The 16,605-nt window shown below is 36.8% G+C and overlaps 1 protein-coding gene across 12 annotated transcripts in view; it reads right to left on the bottom strand.

Moving 5' to 3' along the window:
• Positions 1 to 3,370: 3,370 nt before the first annotated feature.
• Positions 3,371 to 16,605, bottom strand: part of USP9X (ubiquitin specific peptidase 9 X-linked) — a 135,896-nt gene continuing 122,661 nt past the window's right edge. For 10 of the 12 annotated variants that reach the window (XM_064278153.1, XM_064278152.1, XM_064278151.1 and 7 more), the window contains 7 exons: positions 11,506 to 11,691; positions 10,821 to 11,041; positions 10,645 to 10,733; positions 7,785 to 7,941; positions 7,355 to 7,615; positions 6,937 to 7,032; positions 3,371 to 5,403 (listed from right to left, as the gene is read on the bottom strand). In XM_064278153.1, coding sequence (XP_064134223.1) covers positions 5,266 to 5,403; positions 6,937 to 7,032; positions 7,355 to 7,615; positions 7,785 to 7,941; positions 10,645 to 10,733; positions 10,821 to 11,041; positions 11,506 to 11,691 — 1,148 coding nt within the window. In that variant the 3' untranslated portion in view covers positions 3,371 to 5,265. The remainder of the gene's footprint in view (positions 5,404 to 6,936; positions 7,033 to 7,354; positions 7,616 to 7,784; positions 7,942 to 10,644; positions 10,734 to 10,820; positions 11,042 to 11,505; positions 11,692 to 16,605) is intronic. The other 2 variants (XM_064278158.1, XM_003417982.4) reach the window with 1 other exon arrangement.

Raw genomic sequence — 16,605 nt, 5'->3', positions numbered from 1 at the left:
AGCTTTTTCTTGAACTTGTAAATTGGCCAGCTTTGCCAACAATCACACCTAAAAACAAAGCGGTTTCTGCTAAGCTAATGGAAAAACAAGCAACGTGAGAAATGCAAAAAAAAAAAAAAGAAAACCTAGTATTTCCATATGCAAAATGGCACCGTTTGCTGTGACATGGATTTCCACCCAACGGGTAATGTAATTGTGAAGTCGCCTGGTTTTGAAAGCCCTGGCTTTTGACCCAACAGTAAGTCCTAGTTCTACACTGATCCTACAACTCCCATTTCCCACATTTGAATACCCCTGAAAGTCGGGACACGTACCCTCAAGGACAGTTCTGCTGGCAGTGGTTTCGCTTGGTGCTGCACCTTTTAATCATGGCATCTTTGGTATGATGAAACGCGGATAGTCTAGTTAAAGGAGCACAATCAGACGGCCACTGTTGGTCTATTTCAGAAGACAACTGAAACTTCTACTCTCCTCGAATTTTGTACATTTAAACAGAATGCCTTTAAAAAACTGATTTTTATATGGATCTGAGATGTTTCATAGAAGTTTCTGAAGTGTGGTTTATGAACACATCTCCCTTGATATTTTACATTCCTAAAGAAAATGAGGTGTTAAAACCCTTTGTAACCCTCAACTTTCCTTAATTCGTCAGATTGCAACAAAGCAGTCCAAAACACCGATACGTGGATTTTCATTGTCAGGTGTACTCATGTAATGAATATACTTTAAAATTCAAGTTGAAATGGAAGAGCCAATTGGGGGGAGTTATTAAAAAAACTTTTTTCTGATTTTGAAAAAATCCACCCATGAGCTAAAACCTCATGAAGATTTGGAATGCATCTCTTTACCAGTAGTCCTGGGAGTAACTTTAGGGAAGCACCAATAGGTTTCCACGGAAGTTATACCCTTCTGGAACCTAGTTAATACTTTTCAAATACTCCAACACAAAGCAAACTGGATCTGCTAGAGAATTAAGTGAATCTTCACTTCTCTAACTCCCCTCAAAACATGTGACCAGCTTTGTTTCTGATGATTCGAACAAACTTTTAAACACCAAATTGCCAGATCTTGGTTTTAGGAAAAACTGTTAATCAGCAGTTAGACCATAACTCAGATTTTTTTTTTTTTTAACTCTTTAGATGTGAGCACTATGGATATGCAAAATGAGACTTGACTTCCTCTACTTGTTAACACTTCCCTTCAAATCCGTTACACTTCCACTCATTTACCTTTTGTTTAGAAATCTTAATAAATAAAAGGGGAAACCAAAACTTAATTTATAAAGTTTTATTTTTGGATATATGCTAAATCTTAGCAACTGTGGACAATCTGCACGTCAGTCCGTTGGCTTGTAAAAGGCTGAAAAGTGTGTAATGATTTGGGTGGTGAAGTTTCCTTTTGGGAATATAGGTTAAAAAAAAAAACTTTCATTTGTGAGTTTAAAATATGTTCCCCCCTTTTTTTCTTACACCTACAAATTTGGAGGAGGAGCGCTACACTTAGACAAATGTAAAGTAATTGTTAATAAATACAACCGGCAGCAAGTTTTTAATACATTTAGCACTTTCTGTAGTGATTTATCACACCCAAATACTAAACACTCACATAGGTGCAGACCAATCTTGGCCAAGCCCTACTATGAAACCAGTATGAATGCTTTTTTTCTTGTTAACACAAAAACTGTGGGCAGAGGGATGCTGTTTGAGGCTCTGTGCAATATGTGGTTATCACCAAACTAGAGACCAAAATTGGGCACTTAAAACAAAAAGACAATTTTCTCAACCAGTTACAATTCTGAATAAGGCAGGATATATCCACCAAATTAACCATAAAACTCGGCAAAGTAAGAGAGCCTATGGGAGAACGTAAACTGAAAAAAGATTACCAAAAAAACCCGGAAACTTTTCTGTAGTAATCTTAATATTCACTGACTGTTCCTTTCATTTACAAATGTTTTTAAATAAAAAATGCTCTAGATCTCTTTAAGCATTAAGTAGTTGCCCTTGAGTCTGACTCCACTTTGACTTGTGGCAAGCTCATGTGCTTCAGAGTAGAACTGTGCTCCACAGGGCTTTCATTGGCTGATTTGTCTGAAGTAGCTCGCCAGGCCTTTCTTCCAAGGTGCCTCTGGGTAGACTAGACTGTCAACCTTTCAGTTGGCACCACCCAGGGACTCCCTTTATCCATTACTAAACTAAAACACTTAAGTTGTCAGCACTTATTAATAAAAGTTAATCATAAAAAAAATTTTTAGTAATTCTAAATGTGTATACCTAACTGCTAAATGACCTGGTTGGGAAATCATTGAAAAATCGACAAAAGAGAAAAACTCCAAGTATGACTGAACTCTTATTTCTGCCTCTACAATGCTGAACATGAAAATTTGGTTGGCGGACGGCTTAGAAACAGCAGCAATGTGGTTTTTACCAAGTTGTGCACCGAAATACTTAGATCCAACAGGGCAAAACCCTTGTTTCACATAGTTCTACAACTCAAATACCTTCAGTCTTTACATTAACAGATTCTACTGTCTTCTATAAAGTAATCATGCCATGTAGAATTCTGGGGATATTTCTTTCAAAGCACTAGCAATTCCTCAACCAACATTTAAAGTAGGAAATATATGGCTCAAGAAATCAATCGAGGGAGTATTAACCGATCTTTAGGCACTCTGAAGACCTGAAATTTAAATGTGCCATTTACCTTCAGAAAAAGACCTCAAAATCACCACTGTGTTGCTCTTAACAATAACACGCATCTTAAAAATTTCCGCTTATACATTCATGCTTGCTTAGGAGTTAAATATAGAAAATAATTGGTACGAACAAAAAAATAACCACCTCGCCATCCACCTTCCCTTGCTCCTGGTCACAACACCAACAATCCTTCCTCAAACAAGAGGAACGAGGGATTCACAAGCCCTCACCTGGCACAAGCAGGCTTGTAAATTCAAAGCAAGGTTGGGGTCCCCTCCAAGGAGAAAAATTCACAGTGTTTTCAAACATCAAGTGTTCTCATGTCTGGAAATCATTAAACTTTTAAAATTAAGTACATACTTTACTTAAGGAGCAAGAAATACAAAATCACCTCTCAGATGGTGACAGGGTGTATTTAACAACAGTAACTTATCCAAAGAAAGTTCATTTTGTTCATTGTTGAGGAAGCCTGTAATTGAGGAAGTTTTAAATTAAGACGACCAATTGGAATTGCAAACACTATACAACTTTCGCTCCAACTTAAAATTAAAAATTCAGATGTGATATGCTTAAAGTAAAAACCGAAATCTGGTGTCAAAATTTCCTAGTATTACAAAAAGCCCAGAAGCATAGATGGATTTTATATAGAATACTGCAAATAAGATAGCCAAACCTTTTTCTTAAATACCTGCCCCTTTTAATCACAAAATAATGCAATTCTCAATTTTGTTTCTGCTTTGTTCACTTCCAACTGTAGCCTTTGACAAAACATTTCCCTGTTAACTGAATTGTAAAAAATACAACCAAGCTTGTGCTCATTAAATATACATGTATATAAAAAACATACAAAAAGTACAAGATTGATTATGTCAGGAAACTTTTACAGTGTCAACATCCTAAGTTTTTCTGAATCTTTAGTAAAGGGCTGAAGGTCAAATCTTTCTGTGCACAAAAACTCAAGGTGACTGAAACTGTGAATCTACCATCACGCCTTGACATGCTATGCACAGAATGGATTTTAATATGCAGTCCCTTAAAAAAAAGGGGGGGGGGGGACAGAAAAAAGAAGAGGAAAAAAAAAACCCAAAACACACCACAGGACAAAAAGTTCTTCTTAAATCAACTTCTATTTGTGAATTCAGCAAAATAATTTCTATAAAACAAAACAGCGAAATATTTAAATAGAATAGGGTGGGCTGTATCTGTTTGCAGGAGTATTTGGTTTTTAAGACAGGTTTCAAAAAATTACACACATTCAAGTTACCAATTCTCTTTGAAATACAGTATTAACTGAGTCCCTTAGATCTTTAATCAAATGTTTATTCTGAAATTGGGATACCTCAATTATATTGACTAACCAGTAGTTTCTTTAATTAAACCCTGCTTCGAATGTTAAAACTTTTGGAATAATGGGAAAGGAGCTAGGACAATTCTTGCTTTCAAGTAAAACTGTGACTGAGCAGAACATCAGCCGGACATCTTGGTGTAGTGGTACTCCAAGTACTGTGGGATTCTGAGGACTTCCGCTTCACTGGGATCCAGCAGAAGGAAAGTTTTAGAAGATTCACCTAATAAGTTCTACCAAAGAAACAAAACAAGCACACCAAATACAGTCTTCTATTATGCTCCAAGCATCTGGCATAGCAAATTTTTGCATATTTGTTTTAAATCTTTTAAAATTCCCCTTATTGAAACCTAAGTGTTCTTTACCCACCCAGAGACCAAACTGTCAAATATTAGAGATAAGGAACATATGTGCAACTGAAAACCGCCCATTTGTCAGTTTCTTCCCTTGTTTTATATTTTATAGTCTAGGTGTAAGAAGGAAAAGCTCTGAGCAATACAGCTGCCACTCTGGGACAACTGCTGTCATTATAGTAATTTTTTCCTCATTGGCTACACTAACATGGTGTGAAGCCATGCTAAATGTTACAGCATAACTATAGCTTCAAAGTGATTAACCTAACATCAGAATAAAAAGGCAATGAAAAAGATCTAGAAACAATGTTACGTCACCAATTTTCCACATCAACCAAATAATTCAAAGATTACCAGTCTCACATTGCTCATAGCAACATTGACTCCAGTGGCAAGAATTAACAGGAAACTATTGGTGTGGTTGACATGGATGGGCTCTGTTTTGTTGCTGTTGGTTTATTTTTGTTTTTGTAAAGGAGCTGATCCAACTGCCATGAGGCACGCAACACTGGTTGCAGAACGCAGTGGGAATAACAAGAAAATCAACTTCGGTAGTTTCTGTAGATCTGTGAGTCTCATCAAGAAAAGTTTCTTGTGTAAGAATTCACAGTCAAACATTAATATACTATATACACCTTTGCCATTTACACATTAGCATTAGGCCATTTATTACAAAACACTATACACTTTCCACTGCAGGCGGGTTATATATTGACAGCAAATTTCTGCAGATACGACAGTGAATAAACTCTCCACTCCATGTTGATTAGGAATAGTTTTTCTAGTTTTAAATATTAGCCAGACACAGAAAAAGGTTGGACTGTAAGGCCTGGGTGCACAGTCTTGATGGAACCAGTTAATTATGTGCATTTCACTGATCCTTCGTCTGAGGTGGGGATACTTCTTCACTGCCTTCATAATTTTCTTGTGCTCGTTGGCCGGTTCTCTGAGGGTTGTTCATGTGATGTGCTGCTGGGCCTGTATATGGCTGTCCATGCACATGGTTATTCTGAGAGGGGAGAAGAAGACACCTGGATGTTAAAACTTTTCATATATTTAACTTCAACTTTAAAATCATGGGCTGAAGTTGCTGTAAACGTTTCTTTTATTCCTGGGACTTATGCTTTCAATACGCTTGTGAAGGTTAAAAAATCAGTAATTTGAACAGTTAGTGTAAACACAAACCCCAAAGTCCAAAGTAAGAGCAGCAATTTTGTAGGTGTGGATGCATACTTGGTGCCCAAAATTATGTAGACTCAAGTCTGATAAATGAGAGCAATCTGTTACTGGTCAAAAATCTTCACAAAAAATGATTCGTGTGCTAGAACACATTTTTCCGACTTTCCAAGCACTCTGAAACTTATATATGACAAACCTGATGGATCATGATATGAGACCTACATAAGCAATAAACCTAAACACAAAGTAATGTTAACGAAAACAAAACAATGTTGAAGAAGATAATGGATTCATCAGGCAAGGCATAGTTAACATACGAGCTTTCTCAGGGTTGGGGCATTAACTTTTCTCCTTGTGGATTTGGTCTTTTAAGCCCCTGAGCCCTACACAGTACTCTTATTTTTCTGTACATCCCCCCATCAGCCAAGAAGATTTCAGGCTTTACTTTCTGCCATTTGTCTGATGGAAAAAAAAAAAGTTGAATATGTGTAACTATTCAGCATGTTTCTATTCCTGCCCTGAAATAAAAGAATGTCTTAATAAGATGGTTCCTAAAATGTAGTCCTCAGTCTAGCATCATCGTCGTCACCACCATCGTCACCAAGGGACCTTGTCAGAAATACAGATCATCACCAAGGGACCTTGTCAGAAATACAGATCATCGGGGACCACTCAAACCTACCTAGTCAGGTACACGGGGGATGGGGCCCAGGGGTCTATTTTAACAAGCCCTCCAGGGGATTTTGATGCCTATTCAAGGTTGAGTATAACCGTCTTAAAAGATGTGTATGAACTAGCCACATCTGTGTTTCAGAACGACAAGTTCTCATTTAGAATGTTTCCTCATCTAAGTATTGCCTCAGTTCTTTAGTTTTTACAGTTAAAAGCACCTACTGAAATCTCCCAAATCCCTGATTTCTTTTCATCAATTTTTAAGATCACTGAAACTCCAGGGAAAGTTACTGGGAACTTCTTACTCCTTTCCCGTATCTTAATGTCTTCAGAATCCACTTACAGACATATCCAACAGGAAACGCCATCTTGGTCCTTGGCATTAAATAATGATCATCATTTTACTTTGATAGAACTTATCACAAATTCACCAACTCTAACTACTAGCACAAGAAGGGACCCTATGTGACAAGGAACACACTGCAGGGCCAGTTCCGACATGTCGCAACGTGACCCCAAGCCAACAATTCCTCTTTTGATCACCCCCCCCCCAAAGCTAGTTGGGATCATCCCTCCATTTCTTTATACTCGCACATACAAAAAAACAAAAACAACAAACTGCCCATCCTTTAAATAAAGCATAAAAGGGTGGCTCTGGGGATAAAAAAACAGAAAGCAGATTCCTATTTACCTGTTGGTACTGAGACCCCGGTGAGTGGGGGTACAACGGGGCGTCTTCTGGTGGGGGTGACTCGTGCTCATCTGGGGCATCTTGGTCATCTGGCTCCTAGTGTTAATTATTTAAAGAGATATAAAGAATTCTGTAAGGCAAATTCAAGGTTATTTTTTCTTTCTATTTGAAATAAATTTTTAGAACTCCACAAAACTAACCCATTACCCAACTTTTCTATTAGTGCAAATAAACAAAGTAATAGGAAAAAACCCTGATTTGGAGTCTCTCAGAAGTACTACATTTCAGACAATTTCACAGAATTTCTCCCTAATTTAAGACCAAATACAGCAAACACTAAAGCAAACAAAACTGGAACATAACTATTTTTCACACAATCATTACTACATAAACACTGGCCTATAAAGTGAAGAATTACTTTGCTTTCTTCCATTTCTATCTGCTGCACACTGGTGGCTTTTTTTACCTCCTCTGGACAGAGTTCACAAGCTTTTGCAAGTGTCATCCTAGCACTATGTGATCTCTCCAAGAAATAACCATTTGATGTCTCATTGCTTTGTACTGGAGGAGACCAGTTATTATAGGTATATTGAGGATTGCCAGTGTACGGTCGCCTTTCAAGTTCATCTCCAAGCCATTCCACTGCCCAGGTCCACTTTCTTTTAAGATCTCCATTGCCCTTCAAAAGAAAATGAAACTAAATATGTAAGAGGATTCAGAACGTTTTTCAAAGTTAAAATGACAACCTTCAATTCTCATGACACTCTTAAAACAGAATTCTTAATTCTGATTTCTACAAAATTATAAGGAAAAAATAACCAACCAAACAAAAAAAAAAAACCTCTCACCTGTAGGATCTGGTAAGCAACAGGACAATTGCTAAAGAGAGCTACCATACATTTTATACATTGGTATGCTCTTTTTTGATAGTGATTCTTAGAGCGCTGGATTGTGTCAAACAGTCCATCTCGGTCATCTGGGATCCCTTTAAGTGCATTATGAATTCTGAAAAAGAGCCAGATATAAAACAAAAACTTCTAAAATTGAATGGTAACTAACATTCACTGAATGCCCACTACTATGTGCCATTCAAGAAATGTTTTGATGTAGTCACTGAATCTAACCCTAAACAGTAGGTACTATTATTAAACCCTTTAACAGATAAGAAAACAGGTAGAGAGAGGTTTCATCACTTGCCCAAGGTCACATACCTAGCAAGTGGGGGGCTGCCTAGCAGTCTGACTCCAGAGTCTTACCAACTTATTACCAACCCCAAATGATTTTGCTATGTATGTAATTTGAATATATTACTAGAAGCAAATTCAGGACACTAAAAGTAACGTGAACTTCCAAAATTAAAGTTAACTAAGTCTATGACTGTTGTAAGTCACTCCCTTTTATCACTGTATTTCAGAAGGTAGGTGCCAATGACTATGGAACAGTGATTTGCCAATACAGAACTAAGGTGACTTCTAATAAGAGTAATACAGGACAGGTAAAGCAATTGTTATCGGCAATAGTACAATTTGGTTGATTTGTCAATGATTTCATTTCAGCTCCGGTTGAACTGCAATGGAACAACATATACAGTCACTATTTCCTGTTCTTCCCCTCAATAACCAATATTAAAAATGATTTTAGAACAAAAATACGCCTTGTTTCTTTTGTGGTAAAAACATCACCTGCCAGCAATTTCGCTCTTAAGTATGTACGCGAGAGAAGTAAAAACATGCATTATTCACAGGAGCCAAAGGTGGAAACAATGCAAATGTTAAATGACACATGGATAAACAAAACGTGGCATTTCCATACAATGGGGTATTATTCAGCCTAAAAAGGAATGAAGTACTGATACATGCCATAACATAGATGAACCTTGAAAATATTATGCTAACTGAAAGAATCCAGTCACAAAAGACCACATATTATACAATTCCATAGATAGAGAAAGCAGATTAGTGATTGCAGAAAGGGGAGATGGGACAGGGAGTGACTGCTTAATGGGTACAGGGTTTTCTTTTATGGTGAGGAAAAATTCTGGAAACTAGATGGTGGTGATGATCGCACAACACTGTGAATGTACTAAATGCCACTGAAGTGTATACTTTAAAATGGTGAATTTCACTTTTATTTAAAAAAAAAAAAAAAAAAAAAAACCTGGATCGTCAACATTCTTATATACACCATATATTTTACTTAACAGAATATTTCAATTTAAAAAGCAAGGATTTAATGCATTACATGCACTTATACAATGTTTTGTTTGAGAGCCACTGCTACAGCAACTTTGCAACGTTTAGTCATTTCAGACAAAAGAACAAAACCATGTACAGGCTTTCTGCTGTTTAACTGAAACACTGAAGTACATATTCTGTTTTTTACCCTCATTTTTGTCAAGTGACAATGAGATGCCAGTCGATAGTTCTGCCACATCGTATTTTCTTCCTACTAGTATAAGCTGCTTTCAAATGCCATTTCTACCAATATTATCTTTGCCTGCGTTGTTCCCAGGTGCCTAGCAGTGTTGGGCACATAGAGATGCTCTACAAATACTTGAACACTGTTTATCGAGTGAACTAAAGAAAAATACTTTCAATCTTGGGCCACTGATTGATAGTAACAATACCATAGTAATCTCTTTAGACAAAAGCTGATTTCTCACAGTATACATGTTGTTAACGTCATCACTTGCTCTAATGAAACAAGATAGCTAAGACGTGACGGCCTTAAAGCTGTAAACGCTCAAAATTTTCTTCAAAATACTGATGTTAGGGTACCATGAAAACCAACTCTTAAGAAAAATCTCAAATTCTTTGATCATATTAAAAAGGGCACTGAATACTTCCTGAAGTAAAGGGGTATAAGCTGAAACAACTAAATTTTGTCTCATGAAAACTGATTTTTTGTATAAAATTCTGGCATTTGCAAGCTCGACTAAGATTCAAGATTGTAATTTCTCTGAGTACCTTGCTGTTACAGAATTTCTAAGTTTCTGTTTTGATTATTGACAGATGAGAGATAATCTATTCTGCAGATTTTAATTAAGTTGTTTACCAAAATAAACTATTATACTATCATCCATGTAGGAAGGGAATTTACAAAACCTGGCAGAGGTGGCAACTCATTCTATAATTCATCATCAACTGTGTAACTCTTGGGATTAAAGGTAATTTATTAATCCTTTGTTGCGAAAAACCAATCAGGAATTCTGGCAGAAGTTTAAGGGCCAGTTTAGCTGGTTAACATCTTAGTTCTAAAAAAAAAAAAAAAAAAGCACTCTAACTTCTCATATACTAAAAAACTAACTACTTACCTAGGACCTATTTTTAGGTATCTAAAGGTTTTTTTTAAATGTTACCTCAAGTGACTAATTCTACAACTAATATAATCTAATCCTAAAATAATTCTAGGACATCATGAATGAAACTCAAATATTTATCAAAAGCCTAGGCTAATTTTCCTTAAGCGGGGGGGCGGGAAGGGGATCAACCAAAAGAAAAAAGTACAGTAAGTATGAAATTTGGGTACTGAGAGAAAACAAAAGTAAATTTGTGAGGGAAAGGGGAATTTTTATTTATGTTTATCCTTAATTGTTTTTGTTTAAGATAAAACATTTAATAGAACTCCTAAAGTAAAATGTATTATGCACTGACTGGTAATTTCAGTCATGTCTAGAACCAGGGTGAATTTAAGTAAAAGGGTATTTACCTGTGAGTCTGCCAGGAATCTTCAATCAGTAAGATTTGCAAAAGCAGATCCAAATAGGGCCGGAGTTCATAGGTGTATGAATATGCAACCTAAAAACAGGCAACATGGTGAAGGACTTACTTAAAGGAACAATAAACTAAATTAGAGAGATAGATGAATGATTATTTTCCTTTAACCTGCCAGAGAAGTTCACTGAGGACAGTAGATGAGAACTGAGGATTCTCCCAGCAGCAAAAACGAAGTAACTTGACGGTTTCCTCCGAGTTACTGCAGTCTTCAATGATTTTCTTCACATAACTTGTTCTCACAAATAAAATGTCTGCCACATTCTGCTGAATTGGCATTATAGGTTGTGATAAATTCGGATCACCAAAAGGATTGGGAAGAGGGGGATTACCTAGAATATATATCAGTCACCAATGAAAAACTGAGAGGCTTCTGCACAGTAACGATACATACTTTCATCACAGAAAATTGCTTAAAATTTTTTTATTTTAGAAAAGTAACTTTCGTTTTGTAAGTACAATGCAGAAAGTAGTATTATGCATTACAATGACCGGATATGCCAAGATGATAAAATATGGAAGTTAAATGCTGACATTGACATTAAACTAAACAAAGGTTAAATATTCTTAAACTACTTCGTGAACAAGGTGTGAACCTCAATATCAAATAGATAAAGATCCCTTTAAACAGGTGAAAAAGCTAAAGGACCCAAAATATTATAAAATATTCCAAAGCATGGACCTTTAGACTCTTATTTTGTATTTAAACATCTTCAGAATAACTTTTAATCAAGTACTACATATGCCTTAGCAGTATCTTAAAACTACTGTAAAGAAATGAAACATTTTATTTTACCATTGATTGAGGACTGCATTCTTGATGAAACGTTGCAACAGCGGATCAGCTGTGACACTACTGAGTATAACTTGCCTAATTCAGCATACTGATATTTGATTGGAGGACCTGGTCCTTCATCTAAAGACACTAGCATAAAGGTAGCAGGTACACTCAATTTCAGAAGCTGTGTCTTTTCTGCCACACCTACAGTAAAGAGTGGGAAACAGAGGGAAAAAAAGAAAAGAATGTGTGAGAAGAAAAAATTAGGTTGGCAAGAGGCTTCATTACTAAAATATCTGTCTATTGTTTTTATAATCAAAAGCATAATACTTCTGCTTAGCATTCACAGAATTACTTAACCAGAAGAGAAAATTTACTGATTTAGTGTAATTAGATTTAAGTACTATATAATTGTGAAATAATGATCATGACTATGACGCTCCAATGTTGGGCCATGAGGAAGATGCTGCAGTGCTCATCGTAAGGTAGGAGGATAAAAACAACTAAATCAAGTGAGAAATAAGAATTCTTTTATAAATTGCCTGTCTTTCTTCTTTGTTCTACAGCCAAAAAAAAAAAAAAAAAAAAAAAAAAAACAGCCAAACTTCTTGAAAAAGACATCTAAAGTTTGCGTGTCCGCTTTTTCATTTTCCTACTACTCAACCCATGCCAATGTTTTCTGCCCTAACTTTCTTGGTGTAAAGCTAAGGAATCTCAAACCCCGACCACTCCCTCCTCCTTATTTTTATTTTCTTTCTACCTCTTCTCCTTGGTCTTATTTGTAAGTTTGTCTCCTCTTCTTCAAACTGATGCTCCTCAAAGTTCCCATGCCAGGCTATCTTCCCACACTCTATGCTTTCCCTGGATGATGAAACCTGCTCGAATGGTTTCTAAGTCTGGCTATTTTCATTCAGATGATCCCAAAATATTTTTAGGCATGTATCTTACTGTTCTACTGGACATCTCTACTTGGGTGTCAGGCAAGCTCAAACTCAATGTGACCCAGAGTAAATGCATCATCTTTCTCCACATATGTGTTTTATATCTTACGTCCCTTTTCTCAGTAAAAGGCACTACTCAATTGGTCAAGTCAGAACCCTGGGCATCATTTTTTTTTTATTGTGCTTTAGGTGAAAGTTTACAGTTCAAGTTAGTTTCTCATACAAAAACTTATACACACATTGTTATGTGACCCTAGTTGTTATCCCTCTAATGTGACCACACACTCCTTTCCACCCTGGATTTCTTGTGTCCATTCAACCAGCTCCTATCCCTTTCTGCCTTCTCATCTCACCTCCGGACAGGAGCTGCCCATTTGGTCTTGCGTATCTACTTGAACTAAGAAAAGCACACTCTTCATGAGTATCATTTTACTGGGTATCATTCTTAACATCTCTTCCCTGTCCTGGTCCCCTGAATATCCAGTCACCAAACCCTGCTGATTCTACCTCTTAGAAAAATCACTACCATCACTACTCGTATCCCCCGTCAACTTCCTAATAAGGCCACAATGATGCTCTATCTACAGGTCATCCGAACAACCTCTATTCTTGCTCCAGTGTGATCCATTCTACAGTGAAGTCACAGTGATCTGTTTAGAAGGTAAATGTGTTTCCAACCATACAATGGCTCATCAATACCCTAGGGCTTAATTAAGTCTAGACTCCCTTGCCAGAACAGCATGATCAGGGAATCCTAATCACCATTCCCACATCAGTTCTAGTCAGGCTGAGTAACTTTCGTTTCCTCCAATGAGCAAAGCGGAGGTAATTTCAAGTCTTTATATTTGTCTACTCATCCCCCATCAACTTCTGCAATAAACCCTTTCTTACTACATAAATCTAGTCAGGTATCCCTACCAATGTGTTTCCACAACATACTGTATTTTCCTCTGTTACAGCTATTAACATACTTTATGGCAACTACCTCTTTATTTGCATCTACATCTCACTATACAGTAGTCTGCCTTAATTTAACTGCTAGATTCACAATGTCTTACCTGAAATCCTAGAGCTATCATAAACAAAGTTTTCTCATAAAATTGGCATCAAAACTTGTGTTTGATGGGAAAATCTGACCTGAACTGACAATAGGCTATTTACAGCATTCATTTATTCCACCCCCGCCCCTTGTGTGGCTATTCATGCTTTATTACGGAAATACTAACGTGTTTGATTATAACATGCTGTCTCTGACTTTGCTGAGGATGATACATAATGTATAGTCAGAACCGACTCGACGGCACTGGGTTTGGGTTTTTTTTGGTTATGCACTGCCTTATCTTCCTAAAGCCAAAGAATTCTGAATCCCAAAATATATCTGGCCTTAAGGATTTCATACTGAGGTTTATAAACCTGTACTTGATTTTTGCAGGGAAACCTTACAACTAAAACTACATTACTGAGCAATGAGGTGTGTTTTATGAACCATTAAAAAAAAAAAAAAACAAAAAACCCGCTGCCCTCGAGTCAATTCCGACTCATAGCGACCCTACAGGATGGAGGCAGAACTGCCCCACGGGGATTCCAAGGAGCGCCTGGTGGATTCAAACTGCTGACCTTTTGGTTAGCAGTTGAGCTCTTAACCGCTGCACCACCAGGGCTCCAAAATGAAGGTGCTGGGGATCAAACACAGGGCCTTGTGCATGCTAAGCACACGCGGGAGTTGAACAGAATGTTTTTGAATGCTTAAATATGGTATTTCTTAAGTTTGACATACAGATGCCACTTATGCTCGTTTATATAATATTCCTTTCTCAACTACAAATACCCAAACATCTCAGGTCTGGACAGGTAAGTGGAGAGAAAAACAAGCTGCAGAGTATCAGAAAAAGGAAAATGTCAAACAGAATGTTCCTTATGCTATAAGGTTTGGCTCAATTGGTAATTAATCAGAAAAAAACCTGAAATGTCAGGGATGCTTAGGTACAGAACTTAACTCCATTTTGGATATATTTTCTACTTTTGGAGAAGTTATTACAAACTATCTGCTATGTCTCCAAGTAAGTTCCAAAATCTGGCTAAATACGCATTATCACCACCAAGATTTTAACTGGAGTATGTCTCGATAAATTAGTTTTTTGGGGCCCCAGTGCACAAACACTTGATTCACTGATTTCTCATTTTTATAATTTCAATCATGGGAAACTTACCATCTCAAGATAATAAACACCAAATGATGATGAAAATGAGGGATTTCTGATGATACTCCTAACTATCAATCTATTCATTCAACAAACATTTACTAAGTTTAAGTGCTATAATGCAATGCTCCGATCTTTGAAATCTAGTTGGGGAGCAACGTAAAAATCTGAAAGTTATCGAAACACGACAAAAATAAGTATAGGACAGTATAGCATAATTTTTATGGAAACATTATGGAATCACTGAAAAGAAATAATCAGGCGATGTTAGAGAAGGCCACTCAGAGGACAGTATTATTGTAATACAGAAGTAATACATGTCAATAAAGGCAAGTAAATTCCTTAAGTGAACATATTTATATATCACTAGTCTTAATTTATTTTACTTTAACAAAATGTTATATACAGTCCTTTACTCAAACTTGATGACTATCACAAACCATCTGGCACAAAAACCAACTCAAAATGAATCAAAGACCTAAATGTAAATCCTAAAACTATAAAGATCATGAAAGAAAACAGAGAGACAATGCTAGGAGCCCTAATCTATGGCATAAATAGAATATCAGGCATAACTAAAAATGCACAAACTCCAGAAGATAAACTAGATATAATTGGGACCTCCTAAAAATTAAATACTTATGCTCATCAAAAGACTTTACCAAGAGGGTAAAAAGAGAATTTCAAGACTGGGAAAAAAATCTCTGGCAATGACATATCTGATAAAGGTTTGATCTCTAAAATACACAGAAAACTTCAACAACTCAACAAAAAGACAAATAACCCAATTAAAAAATGGAGAAAGGACATGAACAAACACTTCACTAAAGAAGGCATTCAGGTGGCCAACAAATACATGAAAAGATGCTCTTGATCATTAGCCATTAGAGAAATGCAAATCGAAACCACAGTGAGATACCATCTCATCCCTAGCTAGAATGGCAATGATCAAAAAACAATAAATGCCAGCAAGACTGTGGTGAGACTGGAACTCTAACACACTGCTGGTGGGAATGTACAATGGTACAACCACTGTGGAAAATGATATGGCACTTCCTTAAAAAGCTAGAAATAGAAACACCATATTATCCAGCAATCTCACTCCTAGGTATATATCCTAGAGAAGTAAGAGCCATCACACAAACTGACATATGCGCACCCACGTTCACTGCAGCATTATTCACAATAGCAAAAAGAAGGAAACAATCTTGGATAAATAGATAGGTAACCTATGGTCTGTACACACAATGGAGTTCACACACAATGATAAAGAACAATGGTGAATCCCAGAAATACATCACAACATGGATGAATCTGAAGAGCAATATGCTGAGCAAAATTATCACCAAAGGACAAATATTATATGAGACCACTGATAAAAACTCAAGAAAAGGTTTACACTCAGAAAGAAACCATCTTTGACAGTTACCAGAAAGGGGAGGGGAGTGGAGGGAAAATGACTAATTAGATAGTAGACATGTATAAACTCTGGTGAAGGAAAAGGCAAAACACACCATAGGGGAAGTCTGCACAACTTGACCAAGGCAAAAGACAGGGAAAGTAATGTCAAAAAAAAAAAAAAGGAGGGGGCCACCACGGTAAATACTCCAACATATACAACCTTACAACAACAGTAAAAACAGTAATTTACAAGCAGATACGTAGGTAGATATGTATGTTGTAGATATGCAGGAAGGACTATAGGAGTATATCCATGTACAGATATAGGCTTGGCTGGTGATACCTTTATATACGTATGTGTATATACGTAATAGAGCACACACTGCGCACAGTCACAGAAGCTTCCTAGACGTATCCAAACACCTTGAGGGACCAAGTTACTGGGAACCATATTCTCGGGGGACATTCAGGTCAACTGGCGTAACACAGTTCATGAATAAAACGTTCTACGTCCTACTTTGGGTGAGTAGTGTCTGGGGTCTTAAAAGCTTGCAATCAACCATCTAAAATACAAC

Source organism: Loxodonta africana, chromosome X (assembly GCF_030014295.1).
Source record: "Loxodonta africana isolate mLoxAfr1 chromosome X, mLoxAfr1.hap2, whole genome shotgun sequence".
NCBI lineage: Eukaryota > Metazoa > Chordata > Mammalia > Proboscidea > Elephantidae > Loxodonta > Loxodonta africana.
Note: the sequence above shows the minus strand (reverse complement) of the source record. Positions and strands in the feature narration are given on the sequence as shown.